At 35.7% G+C, this 21,860-nt stretch overlaps 1 protein-coding gene across 1 annotated transcript in view; it reads left to right on the plus strand.

Moving 5' to 3' along the window:
• The window catches only part of LOC149792484 (1-phosphatidylinositol 4,5-bisphosphate phosphodiesterase delta-4-like), a 123,878-nt gene that overhangs the window by 61,403 nt on the left and 40,615 nt on the right, over positions 1–21,860 (plus strand). Inside the window, exons 10-13 of the mRNA XM_089971074.1 lie at positions 1,289–1,374; positions 6,811–6,931; positions 14,544–14,632; positions 17,937–18,010. Of these exons, the coding sequence (XP_089827200.1) occupies positions 1,289–1,374; positions 6,811–6,931; positions 14,544–14,632; positions 17,937–18,010 (370 nt within the window). The remainder of the gene's footprint in view (positions 1–1,288; positions 1,375–6,810; positions 6,932–14,543; positions 14,633–17,936; positions 18,011–21,860) is intronic.

Consider the following 21,860-nt stretch of genomic DNA (forward strand, 5'->3'; position numbering starts at 1 on the left):
TTCAGATAGCCAAATTAATATTCAGATAGCCAGATTCCGATTCAGATAGCTAGACTCAGATTCAAATAGCCAGATTCAGTTTCAAAAAGCCAGATTAATATTCAGATAGCCAAATTAATATTCAGATAGCCAGATTCTGATTCAGATAGCTAGACTCAGATTCAAATAGCTAGACTCAGATTCAAATAGCCAGATAATTATTCAAATAGCCAGATTAATATTCAGATAGCTAGATTAACATTCATAAGCCAGATTCAGATTCAAATAGCCAGATTCAGATAGCCAGATTAATATTCAGATAGCCAGATTAATATTAAGATAGCCAGATTCCGATTCAAATAGCTAGACTCAGATTCAGATAGCTAGACTCAGATTCAAATAGCTGGATAATTATTCAGATAGCCAAATTAATATTCAGATAGCCAGATTCTGATTCAAATAGCTAGACTCAGATTCAAATAGCCAGATTCAGATTCAAATAACCAGATTAATATTCAGATAGCCAAATTAATATTCAGATAGCCAGACTCCGATTCGAATAGCTAGACTCCAATTCAGATAGCTAGACTCAGATTCAAATAGGCAGATAATTATTCAGATAGCCAAATTAATATTCAGATAGCCAGATTCCGATTCAGATAGCCAGACTCAGATTCAAATAGCCAGATTCAGTTTCAAAAAGCCAGATTAATATTCAGATAGCCAAATTAATATTCAGATAGCCAGATTCTGATTCAGATAGCTAGACTCAGATTCAAATAGCTAGACTCAGATTCAAATAGCCAGATAATTATTCAAATAGCCAGATTAATATTCAGATAGCCAGATTAACATTCATATAGCCAGATTCAGATTCAAATAGCCAGATTCAGATAGCCAGATTAATATTCAGATAGCCAGATTAATATTAAGATAGTCTGAACATTAAACAGGATCAAGTGTGTTGAGGAACATGCTGTCAAGTAAACACCATTAGCTTAGCAGGTATTGAATGTGACAGTAAAGAAATACATGTGTGGAGCAGACAGACAGACAGATAGATAGATAGATATTCAAAGACTGTAATAAGTCTTGGCATTAGGGAAACAAATAATCATATGTAAATATATTCTTTCTTTTATAATTTTCCCCTTGATTTTGCAACAGTAACATGTGTTTACTAAAATAGTTTGTGACACTACAATGCACTTACCCTGATGCTATTGAAAATTCCCAGGAAGAACACTGGATGTACATTACACAGAAAATTAAAGTTGCCATATTAATATGTTGTCTTTTTCTTTGAAAGGTATTTGGCTGAAGACCAGTTAAAAGGCCCCAGTAAGGTCGAATGCTACATCACTGCATTAAAAAAAGGGTGTCGGTGTGTAGAACGTAAGTCTGACAGATTTTAAGATGTCAAAGTCAGGTAATAAGGGTGTAATTTCAAGACTTTCAGTAAAATTGTTTGATTAACTTTTTATGCTTTTTCCATGCATGTCTGTTATTGCAAGTTTATATGCAGCAAGTCTGAGTGTTTTTTGTCTCAGTAGTGGGATATTTGTGTTCAATAAACACATTCCAAGTTCTGTTGATATTTTCTTCATCCATCAGTAGATGTATGTATTAAATTTTGAAAACCCAAAAATATTTTAACAGAGATACCATCCTTTGCAATTTGGAGGAAATATTCCTATTTGTAATAGCAGTAATTCAGATTCTTCAATTCACAAGCTGGAATGTGTGCATCGTGTGCACAGGCATCTTTGATGACCTCAGGGAGGTGGACAACACCAGGAAGATGGCCATCATCGACAGAGATCTCACCAGACTAAATGTCAGCAAAGCTGCCCCCCAGAAAGCCAGGCTTGCCTCCAGTGAGTCCCTCAGAGAGGAAAACGACACATTCTTCTGGAAGGGTCGAGAACCCGAGGAGTGCTGCCAGCATGGAGTTGACTTCGCCCTCAAAAATACCCTCCTGGACTCAGTTAAGCCTCCCTTAGGTGCACTGAGCATCTCTTGTCCATCTGCCTTGCCACTGCTGCAGGTCCTGTCAACATATTCAGTGTCTACACCCCACCCTCATGTATTCAGAAGACCAAAAGGATCAGCTGGATGGACAGATCAAATGATGCCCCAAAGATGGGCCACTATTACTCCTCTGCAACTTTAATGCCAGAATAGGTGTGGACAATGAGTCATGGTCTACCTGCCTCGGATATCAAGGGACTGAAGAAACCAACGAAGATGGTTAAAGACTGCTGGAGCTCTGCACCTACCATGACCTGTGTGTTACAAACACCTTCTTCAAGTGTAAGCCACAACAGAAAGTGTCATGGAAACACCCCAGGTCTCATCACTAGCACCAGCTTGACTTGGTCATCACCAGGCACACTGCCCTGAACAGTGTTCTCTCCACCAGAAACTACAGCCACACACACTACACTGCTCCAAACCAAAAGGTCACCCTCACATCAACACTGCTCAGATGTTGGTCCCCTCTCAGCTGGAGTCGTTTTAGCCCCCACTGGACCAGACGCTCCAGGACATGCCAAACCATGATGTCACAGCCAAGTGGAATGCCATGAAGGGTGCCATCTACAGCACAACCATGTCCACATTTGACAAGAAGGAACAGCCCAGTCCAGACTGGTTCAACGCACACCTTTCAAGGATGGAACCAATAATCGAGGACAAATGAAAAGCCTTCATTGCTTACAAAAAATGCCCCATTGAATGGACACTTGCTGCCCTCAGAAGTGCCCGAAGCACCACCCAGTGCATCTCTAGACAGCATGCATATGAGTACTGGCAGCAACTGTGTGAAGGAATCCAGCACAGTGCTGAGTCCAGAAACATCCAAGGCATGTACAGTGGCATTAAGAAGACCTTAGGCCCTACAGCGAAAGCGGTCACCTCCCCTGAAATCTCTGATGGGAGAGAAGATCACAGACCATAATCAACAGATGGCCAGATGGGTGGAGTACTACTCAGAGCTGTACTCCTGAGAAATCTCAGTCACCAATGCGGCCCTTAACAGCATTGAGAAACTGCCCTCCATGGAGGAGTTCGACAAAGTGCTCACCTTAGAGGAGCTCAGCAAACCATCAACAGATGACAAAACATCAGCTAGTGACAGCATCCTGCCAGAATATATCAAATATGGGAAACCAACATTGCTTCAGCCACTGCATGAGCTACTCTGCCTCTGCTGGGAGGAAGGAGCAGTCCCCCAAGACAAGCACAGCACCACCATCATGACCCTTTACAAAAACAAGGACGACCACAGTGACTGTAACAATTACAGAGGGATCTCATCATTGGCAAAGTGTACGCCTGCATCCTCCTCAAGAGGCTGCTCCCAGAATCCCAGTGTGGCTTCACAGAAGGCAGGTCAACAACAGACATGATCTTCTCCCTCTGTCAACTCCAACAGAAGATAGAGAGCAAGGTCAGCCACTCTACATGATGTTCGTGGGTTCGAGTGTTGTGTAGTCGCTTGACTAGGAATGCAAATGGTCAGGTCCAGGTCAAATTTCAGCAACATCATGTCTGTCAGTGGATTAAAGACATGATGAATGCTATCATCACAATTTCTGAGAAAATAAATCATATTTCTATCGATTTCATGCAGGTATATCATGATGAAAGGTCATTCAAGTTTGCTGGGCTAGCTAGTATGTGGCTACTCCATGCCAACACCAAATGGTGTCGGCGAATTCCAACTTTTTGATAGGGAATGGACTCTGACCCTACACTCCATTGTAAATGTCCAAATATCAAAAATGGGGTGGCAAGGGTCAGAGGAAACTTGGACTACTCAGCACCCTCCTATATGGAATTGAAAACTAAAGCACATACATGAGGCAAGAGTTCAGCTCAACTCCTTCCATATACAGTGCCTAAAATGCATCCTGAAAATCAGCTGGCAAGATCGACAGAGCCACACTCATAGAGATCCTGCAGTGTGCAAGCATCCCCAGCATCTACACCCTGCTGAGCAAATGCTGCCTTTGATGGCTGGGACACATCTGACACATGGAGGATGGGAGGCTGCCAAAGGACATCCTACATGGACAGCTGGCCACTGGCACCAGAAGAATCAGCCACCCCTCACTCTGTCTCAAGGATGTGTGCAAGAGGGACATGAAGGCATGCAACATTTCACCCAATAGCTGGGAAGTGCAGGGTGAGGACTAAGGCACCTTGAGACTGACGGTCTGCAAGGGCACAGCGTTTGCTGATGTGAGGAGAGGCCAGCTGGCAGCAGAGAAATGTGACAGATAGAAGAGTGTGGCACTAACTCCACCAACTCAGACTTCCCAATATATTTATATACTTGATCCTTTTCATTTTTAAAGTAACAAGAGGGTTAAAAGGTGTCAAGGCTATAGACGTACTGTTGATTCTGATTTTTCAAAGTTAAAGCTCCTATTTCATGCTGGTAGGGGTTGGCATCTCGAAACATTAAAATTCACCAGAATGATGAAGAAAAAAAGAAATATTTATAATCATACTAATATAAGTAGTGACAAAATATGTTAAAATGTTTTATTAGATAGTCTATATTGTTTATGTTGGAATACTGGGCAGTACTGTATTTACTGACTTATAAGACAAGTCTAACTGCCAACTGCATGGACCCAAATCTGATGTCACATAAGGTGCCAGCAGTTCTGGGTCTGTGCAGTTTGGTTGGAGTAATCAGTTTAACAGAAAGCATAGACCCTGTTGTGCCTGTACATTATATTGTATATCAGGATCTTTATTGTTTGCAGTAAGTAAATATATCTGGCATGTAAATAATGCCTCCAGTCACATTAGATGGAGTTACACAAACTCAAGAACAGGCACAGAGCACTGACTCGACTTATTAAATTATGCTGAATAATATGACATTTGGAGAATTATGATCAATAAGAGCAAGTTTTATCAAAATCTCACAATCCTACTTGATTTGTTGAAAATATGTGGAGACTACAAAACGTTAATATTGTAAGCGACCTCCACTTCCTGTCTGCTAGGGAGAGTTAATTGAAGAAGTTCCACTCAACAGTAAAGTCAACCAAAAAGATTAATGAAAGTAACATAACTAAGAAACTGGAAAACTGTCACCAGTACACAATATTCATTGGAATAAGATAAATATACTCCTGAAACACTCGTTGCTTGCACTCTTGTATTGTAACAATTTGATACTGACATTAATTTTCGATGTCTTGTTCCTGGATCTTTTCAATAAAATTTCTCAGCACATAATAGTCTGTTTCAGTGTTAAATAAATTAAATGATTGGAAATCATAGAGTGACCCCAACAGCTGAGAGTTGAAGATTTGCTTTGTATTCGTTTAACCCAGATTACCAGTGTGGTGGGAGATTACTGCACGATAATTTTGAAGATTAATTTACTAACTCAACATTTCTACGTAATTTTCCAAAATGCTTGCCTCTGCATATTGTTAAAAACACGTGCATTCAAATGTTCAAAGTATTGCTTATTTTACTAGCTTTTCACCTAATTAATGTCCAAATAATTCAGAGTATTATTATTACTTTGTCAGTCCTATACTATTATTATTATTTAGCAATTTATATATGTCATTACCTAAAAGGGGTGTTGGACTTAACATGTTTAGTTCTGGTTTTGAATTTGACCACACTCTGCAGTTATCTGACAAGTACTGTCTTCCACTCCAATATATAACCTTCGGTTTTATACCATGTGACAGTACAGGACCAATCAGAATTGGCAGACTGAATCCGCCAACGAATCAGATGTGGCAAACTGGCAAACCTCAGTCTAGCACAAATCTTGCAATATCAACCACATATGAATAAGGTTCAATATATTCCAGCATATAAAACAATCTCACATCTTATATCTTATTCTGTACAAAACTCTGAGACAAAATCTCTGTATCCTAATTTGTCTATATAGTTTTCAGTAGCAGAACAACAGTTCTCAAATGGATAAACTGTGGCAAACTAATGACAGGGTATTATGATACTAAAAGAAATGCAGTTGCTGGGAAGGTTGCAACTATGCACAAAACAAATTGCATTACTCAATAATTCTAACAGTTTTTATATGAAGTTGGTATATTTAAGATATTACTTTCAGCAATAAGTTCACTGTGACTTCATCTGAGTGTAAATGTATGTGAATCACATACCTGTAATATCAAACCATCGAGGTCATTGGTCACAAACGAACAAAAATGGCATCCATTAGAACTTGACTCGGTCATTGAAAAGTTCATTTGCCGCGAAACACGAACAACCTGAAACTTCATGTTTAGTACATGTATCGTGATGTTCCCATCAAGCAACCACATGATGGAGAAACACATCTGGTATTAAATGAGGTAACACAAGCATGTAATTTGTGCAAGAAACAGTGCTGAATGTAAAATGTCAAACCTTGACAAGCCAAGTGTAATATGATGATCAGCATGGTAATACATGTAGCTAAAACTTATTTACAGAGATTTCCTACACACATAATTAATATGGGATTACCTAACTAGTAATTTCATTATAATCTGACCGCAGGAAGTCTGAGAACATGCCTATGAAGTGGCGCATTATCAAAAATAGGGAGCAGTTATACGCAAAAATTCATGTAACCACAAAGCAACTAATTTGCCACAACTACATGTTCTTGCACTGCCCAAGGTCCAATGAGCTATACATGTAACACTAATATCTTAAAAGAAACATCTCTAATAACATATGGAGAATTCACATACAGTAGTAAAATCCACCCCAACTCCATTATGGTGCACAGCTGGTTAATCCTGAGTCTATTAAAATATATTTGGTATTTTCCAGTGGACTGCTATGATGGGAGTAATGGTGAACCTGTCATTTACCATGGCTATACTCTTACATCTAAAATTCTCTTCAGAGATGTCATAACAGCCATCAGAGATTATGCATTTGTAGCATCTCGGTAAGTCTTTCATTTATTTTATTTACTGTATGTGTTCTCTATAAGCTTTATATGCTCCAACTGCTAATAGTATAAGTGTAGCTACATGCCACCAGACCAGAGTCAGTAATGTTGTTGTAATCATACAGTGTATTATGTAATCATACAGTTTATCATGATGTTAGGTTGTAATCATACAGTGTATTATGTAATCATTCAGTTTATTATGTTGTTTGATTGTAATCATGCAGTGTATTATGCTGCTTGGTTGTAATCATACAGTGTATTATGTAATCATTCAGTTTATTATGATGTTTGATTGTAATCATACAGTGTATTATGCTGTTTGGTTGTAATCATACAGTGTATTATGCTGTTTGGTTGTAATCATACAGTGTATTATGCTGTTTGGTTGTAATCATACAGTTTATTATGCTGTTTGATTGTAATCATACAGTGTATTATGCTGTTTGGTTGTCATCATACAGTGTGTTATGCTGTTTGGTTGTAATCATACAGTGTATTATGTAATCATTCAGTTTATTATGCTGTTTGATTGTAATCATACAGTGTATTATGCTGTTTGGTTGTAATCATACAGTGTATTATGCTGTTTGGTTGTAATCATACAGTGTATTATGTAATCATTCAGTTTATTATGCTGTTTGATTGTAATCATACAATGTATTATGCTGTTTGGTTGTAATCATACAGTGTATTATGCTGTTTGGTTGTAATCATACAGTGTATTATGTAATCATTCAGTTTATTATGCTGTTTGGTTGTAATCATACAGTGTATTATGCTGCTTGGTTGTAATCATACAGTGTATTATGTAATCATTCAGTCTGTTATGCTGTTTGGTTGTAATCATACAGTGTATTATCCTGTTTGGTTGTAATCATACAGTGTATTATGTAATCATTCAGTTTATTATGTTTGGTTGTAATTATACAGTGTTTCATGCTGTTTGGTTGTAATCATACAGTGTATCATGATGTTTGGTTGTAATCATACAGTGAATTTTGTAATCATACAGTTTATTATGCTGTTTTGCTGTAAGTTACAGTGTATTATACTGTTTGGTTGTAATCATACAGTGTATTATGCTGTTTAGTTGTAATCATACAGTATATTTATGCTGTTTGGTTTTAATCATACAGTGTATTATGCTGTTTGGTTGTAATCATACAGTGTATTATGCTGTTTGGTTGAAATCATACAGTGTATTTATGCTGTTTGGTTGTACTCATACAGTGTATTATGAAATCATTCAGTTTATTATGGTGTTTGGTTGTACTCGTACAGTGTATTATGAAATCATACATTGTATTATGTTGTTTAGTTGTAACTATGCAGTTTTAGTTGTACTTATGCAGTTTATTATGCTGTTTGATTGTAATTATATAATGCATCATGCAATACAGTGTATTATGCTGTTTGAATGTAATCATACATTTTATTATGCAATCATTCAGTTTATTATGCTGTGTGGTTGTAATCATACAGTGTATTATGATGTGTGGTTGTAATCATACAGTGTATTATGCTGTTTGGTTGTAATCATACATTGTATTATGTAATCATACAGTTTATTATGCTGTTTTGCTGTAATCTACAGTGTATTATGCTGTTTGGTTGTAGTCATACTGTGTATCATGCTGTTCAGTTGTAATTATACTGTGTATTATGTAATCAGACAGTGTATTCTGCTTTTTGGTTGTAATCATAAAGTGTATTGTGCTGTTTTGTTGTAATCATACAGTGTGTTATGTAGTCATGCAGTTTATATTGTAGAGTTGTAATCATACAGTGTATTATCTTATGTGGCTGTAATCATACAGTGTATTATGTAATCATACAGTGTATTATGCTGTTTGGTTGTAATCATACAGTTTATATTGCTGTGGGGTTGTAATCATACAGTGTATTATGTTCTGTGGCTGTAATCATACAGTGTGTTATGTAATCATGTAGTGTATTATGCTGTTTTTGGTTGTAATCATACAATGCATTATGCTGTATGCAATAGTAGTAATAGAGAACTGTGTCATGTTGTCACATGACTCATCATTTCAATGTGTAAATAGTGGACAGAAACACAAGTCAGCAATGTTTATTTCAGAGGTAATTAATCGCTTTTGTTGAAATACTAAATAATGGTGGTGTTTGAACTGACACAAATATTGATAGATGATTCATTCTTAAAATAATCTGCAATATATATTGAATGTTTTAATTAATTATCCAATTTTACGGCATTCTTTGTCATTGCTGTTATAAATATTTTGTATGGTATAAAGCAGTTTTCCTGAATATACCATGTAATATGCAATTTTGTAAAGCACCATTAATTCAGTGTTTTCTTGGCAAGGGTCTGACACTTGTTATTTAATTTCTGTCTTTTAATAGCTGGAAAAATTTTCTTGCTCTGATTTAAAGACAAATAACACCATGTTATTATTCTGAAAAATATTAACTGAGATCAAAGAAAAAATATTGTTTAGCTCAAAAGAAAATGATGCCCCCCCACAAGAAAATGAAATAGTCCATACCTTATGGAAGATGAATTCGCCATGTATATTTTAACTGTTGTATAAGTTGTAATAAAAAAGCTATAACTAAAGTGTGATAATTAAGTTTACACAACAGCTGCTACTGTTAAAGACATTGTGCCAACATTAGATTCAGCCTATTGATACAAATAGGAAGTGTTAATATTTAAGCCTACAGTTTACTGATTACACTATCAATAAAATTGGTAGGGAAACTTTGAATGGGATGCCAACACCCATGCTAGATATTTATCAGACAGGATCAGTAGACATAAAACAAACATGCTCAACAAATGAGAAAACAGTAGACATAAGAAATTATGTAAAGTTTAGACGGAAAGCATCTGCACTCATGAAGATCATAGGTTGATTCACTGTCATGCAAAGGAATACATGCACTTAACACATTCACATACGCTATTAAATTGGAAATACATGATGGTTTTGGGGGAGTGAAAGGTATTTGGTTTTTCTAATCAGAAATTTTTCCAAAAGTTAGATCGGGCCAAATATCTTTCATAATATTCTGCTTTGCCATCACATTGGTATACATGACATGTGTCAAACATGTAATTAATGGATCCTAAATATAATTATATTTGTAATATTCCTCTTTAATTTGTGAAATTTATACATCAGTTTGAATTATTTTGTTATAGATAATGAAAACACGCTGTTAATAATATTAAAGTGACGTCAGTACACATTACTCGGGAATTTCTGTAACTTCGTTACCAATGGAAACTAAGGAAGTACCAGTACAGAGTAAAGGTACTGTGGTGCATATGAATGGAAAGAATACAGTGGTATACTAGTAATACCACTCACTTCTACTGAATAAAAGTACACTATCGCCCAGTTTTATATAGTTAGCAAACTTATGTACTATATTCAAAGTTGAAACTAAAAACATAAATATTTAGCTGCACCAAGTCAGATTTTTATTAAATTTCATCCACAGAAAGGCAAATTAGGGTACTTAAATCTCCAATTAAATTTGTGTGTAGGAAAATTGATTTTCCAGGGCAAGGACAGGCGAGAAATACTGAATTTGGGATTTATTGGACAATTGTTGCAAGTTCATGGGCTAGATTTCGATGGGTGCAGAATGACTTACAAATACAATAAAATTCCAGGTACCCTGAGTGAATTTTATATTGGATCATATGACAAGACAAAGTCCTGATTTCGTTAAGTTTTCACTGCAAAGACTGAGTCTCAGGTAGATGACACAGATGTAAGAAAGTGAAATTTATTTTTGTAATTGTGGTCTCACTGGACAGTTTATCTGGTGAATTTTTATCCGACAATGACATATTGCAGAAAAATGAGAATAATTTTACACTGAAGATACAGATAAAAACTAATGATTTTTGTTGATAGCATGCATGTGAGACTTTGACTGCAGCAATCAGGTTAATTCCGTATACAACTGGTGGCTTTTATAACGAACCAACACTGCCACCAACCCCTCTTTTTTACAATCATTTTTTACAGCAAAGAGCTATTTTGAATATTTTCCTGTGACAAGGCAGCTAAAAGAATCAGTATGTGCCTTAAGCATGAATAAAGTTCACTAGTACAGTGCAACCCCGCTATAATGCACCCCGCGATAATGCGAATTCGGATATAATGCAGTCGTGGCTTGGCTCCTGAAATTTTGTATATTCATTCACACATGAAGCAATATTGTTTGGTCAAAGTACGTGAAATATTGTAAAAAATTTTTTTATCATTTTGGGGAAGAGATCGCATATGAATTCAAATACAATATGATCATGGCATGGTTCCTGAAATTTTAAATACATGTACATGTATTTTTCTTATACTGGGAAAAATATATATTTTTTTAAGTATGAGAAATAGTGTTTAAAACATTTGTTATCACTTTGAGGAAGAGTTCGCTTATGAATACAATACAATCGTGGCATGGTTCCTGAAATTTTAAATACTTGTACGTGTATTTTTCTCGTACTGGGAAAAATATATTTTTTTAAAGTACAAGAAATAGCATGTAAATAATCGACGTGTTTCTTTTTTGACTGCATACACAACCAAGCAGCAGACAATGCAGTGGTTGATAAAAGATTCTCACAATTTAATAAACATCAAAAAACGAAAGACGGCAACATGTTTGCTGGGCTTGGTGATGTTCTTAGATGCAATCAGTTGACCAGTAAAAAATGTCTGCTTTATTAGCTGGAAATTGAAAGGGTATGAAATTGTACATGCGTTCAGCTTAAATTTTTTTATAAAAGTGACTCATGACCATTGCAGGCCTACTGCACTTAGTTCTTTGGTTTTACAGGGGTATGGTGTTTGTTTATGAACTCATTATTCATTTTCTAGTTTTCCATTATGGAAAAGCAAGTTCACAAATACAAGTCTGCACTTTGTGCAATAATTAATATAATAGTTTTCATATGATTCTTTCAATGTTCACAAAATCTGAAGTAAAAGTTATATGCATGCTGAAAGCATGTGTTGATTGTTAATTATTCTTGCAGTTGTTGTTCAAACGAATAGGCATACAAGTGTTAATTATTGGAAATTTCAATGGATAAATGTACACGGAAACGCATATGAGAAAATATTAGCAGCTTGAAATTTGTACAGACACGGTTTATAGACCCTGGAATGTAATAAACCGTACACGTGCTTTGTCTTTATTAACCTAATTTTGCTGTTAATTTTTCCAATTGAATTTAAACACATAATGATGTGTGACAAAATTAAATAATAGTTTAAATATGTATGCAATTTTAGCAATGTAATTATATTTATTATGGATTAATTGCAAGCCCCGACGATACAATTTCAGACGGCAAGCTAACGGTGTTAATACTCTGTTCATGCTGTATATTAGACATTGAATTCAGACACAATGATCTGGGACAAAATTATTGAATATTGTAAATCTGTTTGCAATTTTTCAATGAAATTGCATGCATTATGGATGAACTGCATGCCACGACGGCACGATAGTAAATGGTGTTGCTACTCTATTTATCATATACATTAGACATGAATACACATATATGTGCCAATGAGTTGTTCTCTGAAAAAAAAGTAAAATACTGTAAAGCCCAACATTAACGCGACCTCGATATTAACGCAATCCAATTTTTTTACCCCAATTATTGAGCTATAGTGGGGTTCCACTGTACTATAACAAATTAGCATACTTTTCATCACCCCTCAACCATCTCGATTTTTAGATATTTACCTTTATAGCAGACATACATAAATACAGCCCAAGTTATGCATTTCATCTCCAGTGCTAGTGTAACTGTGACGGACAGTCACTAAACAAGCCAACCCATTTTCAAGCCTAACTCAATTTAAATCTAAACCACATTACAGATATAGCCTCTGCATGAATTTGTAAATGCTAGGCTTATCATAATTAGGTTCATGCATTCTACCTTAAAAATTAGGGAGGTGTCAAAATACAAAACTATCCGGGGAGACCTGTGAAGCATGACATTAAAGAGTCATGTAAGGGAGGCAACACTAGATATTTCACAAATGGTGTACATGCATTATCCATTAGCAAATAGTGTACATTCTTTAGAGTATGTTACCATGATTAAGTTTCCACTCCAAAACCTCCGTTGCCTTCTAGAGTAACTTAAAGATTTGGAGTATTTTTATATTTCTTTCCAATTGTTTCTTTTAAAAGAATTTGGACTTTTAGCCAGTATGTTGATTGTATTTGTATAGGTATATACCTACCTCTTTATCAGCAATGAGTTGATTATAATAATAATAATAATAATAATAATAGTAATAATAATGACTTTATTTAAAGAAGTAGCTCAATTGGTCAACTGACCAATCATCCCTGAGGCCTTCTGCGATTTGTACCTGTGTTCCTGGCTAGATTAGTAGATGATCATTCAGAAATTACATATTATAGCAGTGAAATTATTGTATACACGATGGTATGATATAGCCAGGATATGTTTTACAAATGATGACTGTTATTGTTTTATAATAATCTAATTAGATTTTTTTATATCTATAGTTCAAAATCTCATGCTGTTATGATCCTGATCGATTTCAATGGAATATGCACAGGGCTAATCTTTGTCTGCACAATTTAACCAAATTTTCCTTCCAGTTCTTATCAGCAACCATTTCACATCATGGGACTCAAATAGCATTCATATTGTCTCAGCTTTCAGTCACTTTGAAAGCATGTTTAATCAGTAACAGTCAATAACAACTTGTAAACATTAAAAAAGTAGACCTTATTGATGATAAATATATTTTGTTTTCATTTCATCGCCATGGAAATCATGTGCTGAGTTTGGATGTATGTGAATATAATGGATACGCATCAAGAAACATAATTATGGACCAATATTTTCATATAGTACATGTTTTGAATGGTTTAATAAATATATGCATTGAATATAATGTATATTTTTCAGGCAGAGCAGTTGCATACATTCCATGCATAACATTGACCTAACTTAAGTTATTATCTTGAGGTCTACCTTTCTGAGAAAATTTAGACAGCCACTGATGCAAACTGTAGTGTTATTACTAGATCTGTGATTCGTTTTCAAATGATAACACTACCAGGATATTAGGTATGAGAGTGTAAATATAAAGGGAGCTTAATGAGAAAAAAAAGCCACTTGAAAAGAATATATTAGAGTCCTGTACAGATACAGTCCTGTACAGATACACGATGGGAATTGGATCAAGGTGATAAGAATCTTCCTCTATTCAAACCATTTTTAGTAATGGCATTTCAAGTGGCAGATGTTAACTTAGTCACACAAACTGAAGTTTGCATTGCATGAATTGTCTGCCACTTTCCAGCAACCCCCTCTTTTTACACTGTAATACTCCATCAAAATATTTCTGAGATAGATTTTCGTAGAAAAGCCAGTGAGAGTTTAAATTGTCAATGTAGTTATGCATCATTCTGACATAGGATTTATTTCATTTTATGGTAAATTTTGAATCTCGCATTTAATTAATAATTTAGTTACAAAATTGCAGGTATATATGTATCTTCCAATTGCTAACTTTAGTTTGATATATTCTGTATCATGTTTCTCCAGGTATCCTGTCATACTGTCGATTGAAAACCATTGTTCCAAAGAACAGCAAGAAGTGATGGCAAATATTCTCACGGGGACACTTGGCAAATGTATCCTTAGATTAGGCTTTCTTGAAACGCTGCTACATTATCAGAGTTAATCACATATTTCGTAAACTGTATTTTCCTTGACTATAAACTGCAATTGTCATTATTTACATTTACCCATAGATTATTTTTATTAATAATAAATTGATCCATCAAGTATACTTCTCTAATTCATTAACATACACCAGTTTGCACTAGCATGCTCCTCCTACTCATTAACATATGTTCCTCCCATTCACCAGCATAGCATGCTACAATACTCATTAACATATTATGTTCCTCCCATTCACCAGCATAGTGTGCTGTCCTACTCATTACTACCGGTATATTATGTTCCTCCCATTCACCAGCATAGTATGCTATCCTACTCATTAACATATTATGTTCCTCCCATTCACCAGCATAGTATGCTATCCTACTCATTAACATATTATGTTCTTCCCATTCACCAGCATAGTATGCTCCTCCTACTCATTAACATATTATGTTCCTCCCATTCATCAGCATAGTATGGTATCCTACTTATTAACATATTATGTTCCTCCCATTCTCCAGCATAGTATGCTCCTCCTACTCATTAACATAGTATGTTCCTCCCATTCGTTAGCATAGTATGCTATCCTACTCATTAACATAGTATGCTCCTCATTTTTAACTTATATGTTCTCACTTGTTAGCACAGTATACAATCCCACGTATTAACATATTATGTTCCTCCTACTCATTAACATACTATGTTCCTCCTATTCATCAGCATAGTATGCTATCCTACTTATTAACATATTATGTTCCTCCTACTCATTTACATAGTATGCTTTTCATCCTCATCAGGTCAGGATGATATTCCTAGCATAGTTTTCTCCTCTTGATCATTAGCATATTATCTATGTTAAACTGAAATATTTCCATGTACAGTATTGCACACTAATAAGAAATTCAGCATCACCACTGAAATATTTGCTGAACATTGACAGAAAATAGGAAACTTAAAATGAAAGTATGTAATGTTAGACAGTGATACTTGCCAGGAGTTTTTTGAGCCCAATCTGCAAGTACAGAAACAAAGTGAAAATTGCATGGTGTTTAAGTTCCATCTGTAAACACAGTGACAAAGTGAAAATTGTCAGATATTTGGAATCTCATCTGCAATTACAAAGTAAAAACTTGCCATGGTGTTTTGAGTGCTATCAGCAAGTACAGATTGAAACTTGCCATGGTGGTTTGAGTGCCATCAGCAAGTACAGATTGAAACTTGCCATGGTGTTTTGAGTTCAATCAGCAAGTACATATTGAAGCATGCCATGGTGTTTAAGTGCCATCAGCAAGTACAGATTGAAACTTGCCATGGTGTTTTGAGTGCCATTTGCAAGTACAGTGATGAAGTGAAAATTGCCATAGTGTTTTGAGTGCCATCTGTGAGCACAGAGACAAAGTAAAAACCACCATTATATTTTGAGTCCAGTCAGCAAATTTTCCACTTAGCGTGTAATATGATTGGTTTGAAACTTGTGGGGTTGCTGATAAATACAGTAATTTTTCAATGATAAGATCATGTTTGATTGTAAGCCCTTCCGTCCTACCTCTATTTTACATAATTTGGGAGATAAATGGATCAGTAGTAAGACCTTTTTCTTATAGATTTTGCTATTGTTTTAGTGGGACTTTTAGCACATTATTGACTATATCATGTCAAGGAAATGGAAGCTAAGTGTCTTTCCCAAGGAAACACAGGCATCCATTGGGGGATGGGTAAACTGTGAATTCTCTTTGATTGATGGATAGACATCCAGGAAAATAATTATCATCAATTCAGTATTGATTGATAAGACTTTCAGGAAAATAGTTGCTGTCAATTCACTTTAATAGGTAGATGGACATAAAGGAAATATTGTCAATTCACTTTAATAGGTAGATAGACGTACAGGAAATTATTGTCAGTTCACTTTAATAAGGTAGATAGACATACAGGAAATTATTGTCAGGTTCACTTTGATAGGTAGATTGATGTATAGGAAATTATTGTCAATTCATTTTAATAGATGCATGTTTTATGTAAATTGCTCCACTGAACGCTATCCAGATGTCGTTCAGTTTGATGGAAACGGATAAATGATGTTCTGATTGTGATAAATTTGCAATAACAGTAGACCCCCTTAGGCCCCCCAAAGACAATAGGACCCCCTTTGTCCTCTATTCCATCAGTGTCATATCCATTATTTTAGTACCAATAAAATCTCTTTGGCAATGTTAAAATAATTGTATATGCACACAAAAGTTAATTCAAATGAATTCATAAAATTATATTTGCCTGTATTGTACTTATCTGCTGACCTGGTCACAAGGCCAGGTGAGTTTATGACCTATGGCATGGCAACAAGTCCAATTGATCTTATGACCAGGCCACAATGCCTTTTAACTGAGCTTATGACCTTGCCATAAGGTCAAGTGAGCTTATAACCTGGCCACAAGATTAAGTGGACTTTTGACCTTGCCATAAAGTCAAGTGAGTTTATGACCTTGTCATAAAGTCAAGTAAGCTTATGACCTGGGCACAAGACCAAGTGAACTTATAATATTTTCATTCATCCCTCATCCATCCATCAACATTTGCTTGTTATCATTCTGGAGGCCATGATTCTGATTTTTATTCAAATCTAATACATTTATCAAGATTTTGATCAAGAATGATAATGAGTGAGATTTGATGCATATTAATTTGGTGATCTTGCATATGATTCATTGAGAATGTTACACTTTGGTGACTGTATTTCTTTTTTATCATAATCTTGTGTCAGTTCAGTAGTGAGTGTGATCCACACAGATTTTTGAAGCGATCTTGTATCTGATTGGCTGTGCTTGTGCAGAGTCTATGCATTTTAATTATTATAATGAGTAAACTTAATTAGTGACATAGTCAACATAATTAGTGAAATAGTCAACTAATAACTTAGACCAGGTGTGTGACATCAGACCCATTAATGAGCCTGTTGTGAAATAAGTGGAGTCAAAAAGATATGTAAGTTTGTATGTAAAACATTTGGTATATAAGATTAATTTAGGTGTGTAAGATTTTAAGGTAAAATGTTGGCCAAATTATGTGTACAATTTCTGCAGCCAACCTATTACTGTTAAACTTATAATCAAGGTTTAGTTAGGGATAATATTGCAAAAGTTTATTGTCAATATATTCAATCAGATAGAAAACTTAGTGTAATAATGCTTTCATTTTAATAGTTTGTTGATACATTTGTCAAATTCTTACATAAATAATAAAATTTAAAAATATTATTCTCCTTAATTTATCTAGTATTATATGCACCTGATGTTTTACCAACATCTCCCCCATCTCCACACCAATTGAAAGAGAAGGTCCTAGTCAAGGTATGTACAGTTGAAATTTCATTGTCATGGAAAATGTCAAATTTCATTGTCATGGAAAATGTCAAATTTCATTGTCGTGGAAAATGTCAAATTTCATTGTCATGGAAAATGTCAAATTTCATTGTCGTGGAAAATGTCAAACATGGAAAATGTCAAATTTCATTGTCATGGAAAATGTCAGCATTCATTGTCATGGAAAATGTCAAATTTCATTGTCGTGGAGAAAGTTCTTTATAATTTAAGTAACTGTTCACATTTATTCCATGGTTCAAATGCAATATCAGTTACTAGTACTCCCTAACAATATGGTTTTCATTATAGCAAGGATAACAAGGTCAATGAGTTTATTTTATTAAGTGATAATAGGATCATGTGTATCTAATAATAATATAAAGAGGGAAGCCAAATTCGCTGAAGAAATAATTTACCTTGAAGCCCTCTTACAAAGGAATTTATTTATATACACATGCACATGTATACACACACATGCATATGTATATAGAAGCATGTCTATGTATAGACAATACTATATTTGCTTTCTTTCCTTTCTCTCCCCACATACATGCTATAATTGATCAGTACATATTGAACCCAAATATTCAGTATATGTACAAGTGAATGAATGTCATGTTCAGGTTGGACTCACTGTCAAATGCTTTTGTCAAGTGGATGAATGTCATGTTCAGGTTAGACTCACTGTCAAATGCTTTTGTCAAGTGAATGAATGTATTTTCATGTTAGACTCACTGTCAAATGCTTTTGTCAAGTGAATGAATGTCATTTTCATGTTAGACTCACTGTCAAATGCTTTTGTCAAGTGAATGAATGTCATGTTCAGGTTGGACACACTGTCAAATGCTTTTGTCAAGTGAATGAATGTCATTTTCATGTTAGACTCACTGTCAAATGCTTTTGTCAAGTGAATGAATGTCATTTTCATGTTAGACTCACTGTCAAATGCTTTTGTCAATTGAATGAATGTCATGTTCAGGTTGGACACACTGTCAAATGCTTTTGTCAAGTGAATGAATGTCATATTCATGTTAGACTCACTGTCAAATGCTTTTGTCAAGTGAATGAATGTCATTTTCATGTTAGACTCACTGTCAAATGCTTTTGTCAAGTGAATGAATGTCATGTTCAGGTTGGACACACTGTCAAAAGCTTTTGTCAAGTGGATGAATGTCATGTTCAGGTTAGACTCACTGTCAAATGCTTTTGTCAAGTGAATGAATGTCATTTTCATGTTAGACTCACTGTCAGCTGCTTTTGTCAAGTGAATGAATGTCATTTTCATGTTAGACTCACTGTCAAATGCTTTTGTCAAGTGAATGAATGTCATTTTCATGTTAGACTCACTGTCAAATGCTTTTGTCAAGTGAATGAATGCCATGTTCAGGTTGAACACACTGTCAGATGGCTTTTGTCAAGTGAATGAATGTCATGTTCAGGTTAGACTCACTGTCAAATGCTTTTGTCAGGTGAATGAATGTCATGTTCAGGTTGGACACTGTCAGATGCTTTTGTCAAGTGAATGAATGTCATTTTCATGTTAGACTCACTGTCAAATGCTTTTGTCAAGTGAATGAATGTCATTTTCATGTTAGACTCACTGTCAAATGCTTTTGTCAAGTGAATGAATGTCATGTTCAGGTTGGACACACTGTCAAATGCTTTTGTCAAGTGAATGAATGTCATGTTCAGGTTAGACTCACTGTCAAATGCTTTTGTCAAGTGAATGAATGTCATGTTCAGGTTAGACTCACTGTCAAATGCTTTTGTCAGGTGAGTGAATGTCATGTTTAGGTTGGACACACTGTCAAATGCTTTTGTCAAGTGAATGAATGTCATTTTCATGTTAGACTCACTGTCAAATGCTTTTGTCAAGTGAATGAATGTCATTTTCATGTTAGACTCACTGTCAAATGCTTTTGTCAAGTGAATGAATGTCATGTTCAGGTTGGACACACTGTCAAAAGCTTTTGTCAAGTGGATGAATGTCATTTTCATGTTAGACTCACTGTCAAATGCTTTTGTCAGGTGAATGAATGTCATGTTCAGGTTAGAATGTCTTCCTGGCATTTCTCGTTGAGTTGAGAAACTGAAAACACGATGTCTTTGGTCCCTTGTCCTCTTCTGAAGCCACACTGAGAGTGGCCCATCATCAATGTGATGTGACTTAGCAGAATTCTGGATAGAATGTTGACAGTTATTAACAAAAAAGAGATGCCCCTGTGGTTGTTGCAGAATTGTCTGTTGCCTTTCTGCTTATGCAAGTGGATAGTTAATGCATCTTTGTACTCCTGGGGTAAGGTTCACTGTGTCCACATTGACTGGAATATTTCAGTCAGTTTCTGTGCCACGTGTGAACCTCTGACTTTGTAGATGTTGCAGGTATAGCCTTCATTCCAGGTGCTTTGCCATTTGATGCCAATCAATTGCTTTCTCAGTTTTGGTCAGCTCAGGAGGAACTGCAAGTGATGTGTTGATTTATACTTGGGTCAGTTGATGGATTGCCTCCTTGCTGATAGATGATTGTAGATTGAGAACAATGTTGAAGTGTTCTACCCATCTGTGTAGTATCTTTTCTTGTCCGTGAGCAGTGTGATGTTCTCAGCATTCAGTATTGAAGATGTTCCTAATGACTGGCCAGTAGATTGTTTTCAAAGTATCATAGAAGTTCTTTGTGTTACTGTTGTATGTGTAGGACTGAATCTCATGCCTTATTGTTCAGCCATGAGTCTTTAAACACTCTGAGTTTGCATCGGACACTCTTCTTGATATTGTTGAAGACTGCTTTCTTAGATGATGAAGTGCCGTCTTCTTAACAGCTTTTTGTAAGCTGGTGTTTCTCAGTCAGTAACTTAGTATGACAGCATTATTCTTGTCAAACTAATCTTGATATCTGTGTTGTCAGACTTAGTATATAGAGTCTCATAAGGAGACCCAGTTTTCCTCAGCATTCTCAGAGTTCACATCAGTTATTTCTGTTTGGCTAATCAGTTCTTCCGAAAATGCCTGTTTCACATGCTCCTGTTTTGATTTGGAGGCATTGAGCTTTTGGGGTACTTTTTTGCCTTGTGATCATCTGCTAGGCTGAATCAGGATATTGAGTTTTGGAGACTATAAGCATGTGTTCAGTCCAGGATTCTGCATTTTTCGTGGCCTTAGTGACTCAGAAACATCCTGCCAGTCTCTTCTATTGATGATGAACAGTCAGTAGGATGCCAGTACTTGGAGTGTTGCCAGTGCTTGGAGTGTTGGTGCATCCAGTTGTTTAGTTGTGGTTTGACAGGTGAAGATTGTGATTTAGTTTATTAGGAAGTCATGTTCAAAGCATATATTCAGTAGGAGGGGTCCATTGCAGTTGCATATGCCAATGACACCTGGACATGTTTGATGATCTGTGCCTGAAGTCACTAAGGATGATGAGCTTGTTTGCCTTGAATGCTTCTGCAATATAAGTCATCAGTTCTCCATAAAATTTGTCCTTTATTCCATCTGACTTTGTCATGATGGGTGCATTGGCACCAATGAGAGTTGCATGTCTTTTTCCAGACAGGAGATCTATGCTGACTCACTGTGATTTGATGGCAAACCCAACACTAGCTTCATGTCGCTCTTCTTTCCTTTGACCACTCAAGAAGGTGTAGCTAGCTCTTTTGGTGAGTTTACCTTCCTCACTTAGGTGAGTTTTTACTCAGGGCTGCTATCTGGATGTTGAATCTGGCCAGTTCTTTACCAACTTGAACTGTTCTTCTGTCTGGTCTATGTACTGATGTACTGTCAAATGATTCTTGTGTGCACATTCCAGACATGGATGGCGAGTAACATCATCTTTGTGTTATTG

Source organism: Sinohyriopsis cumingii, chromosome 9, assembly GCF_028554795.1.
Source record: "Sinohyriopsis cumingii isolate HCF-2022 chromosome 9, ASM2855479v2, whole genome shotgun sequence".
NCBI lineage: Eukaryota > Metazoa > Mollusca > Bivalvia > Unionida > Unionidae > Sinohyriopsis > Sinohyriopsis cumingii.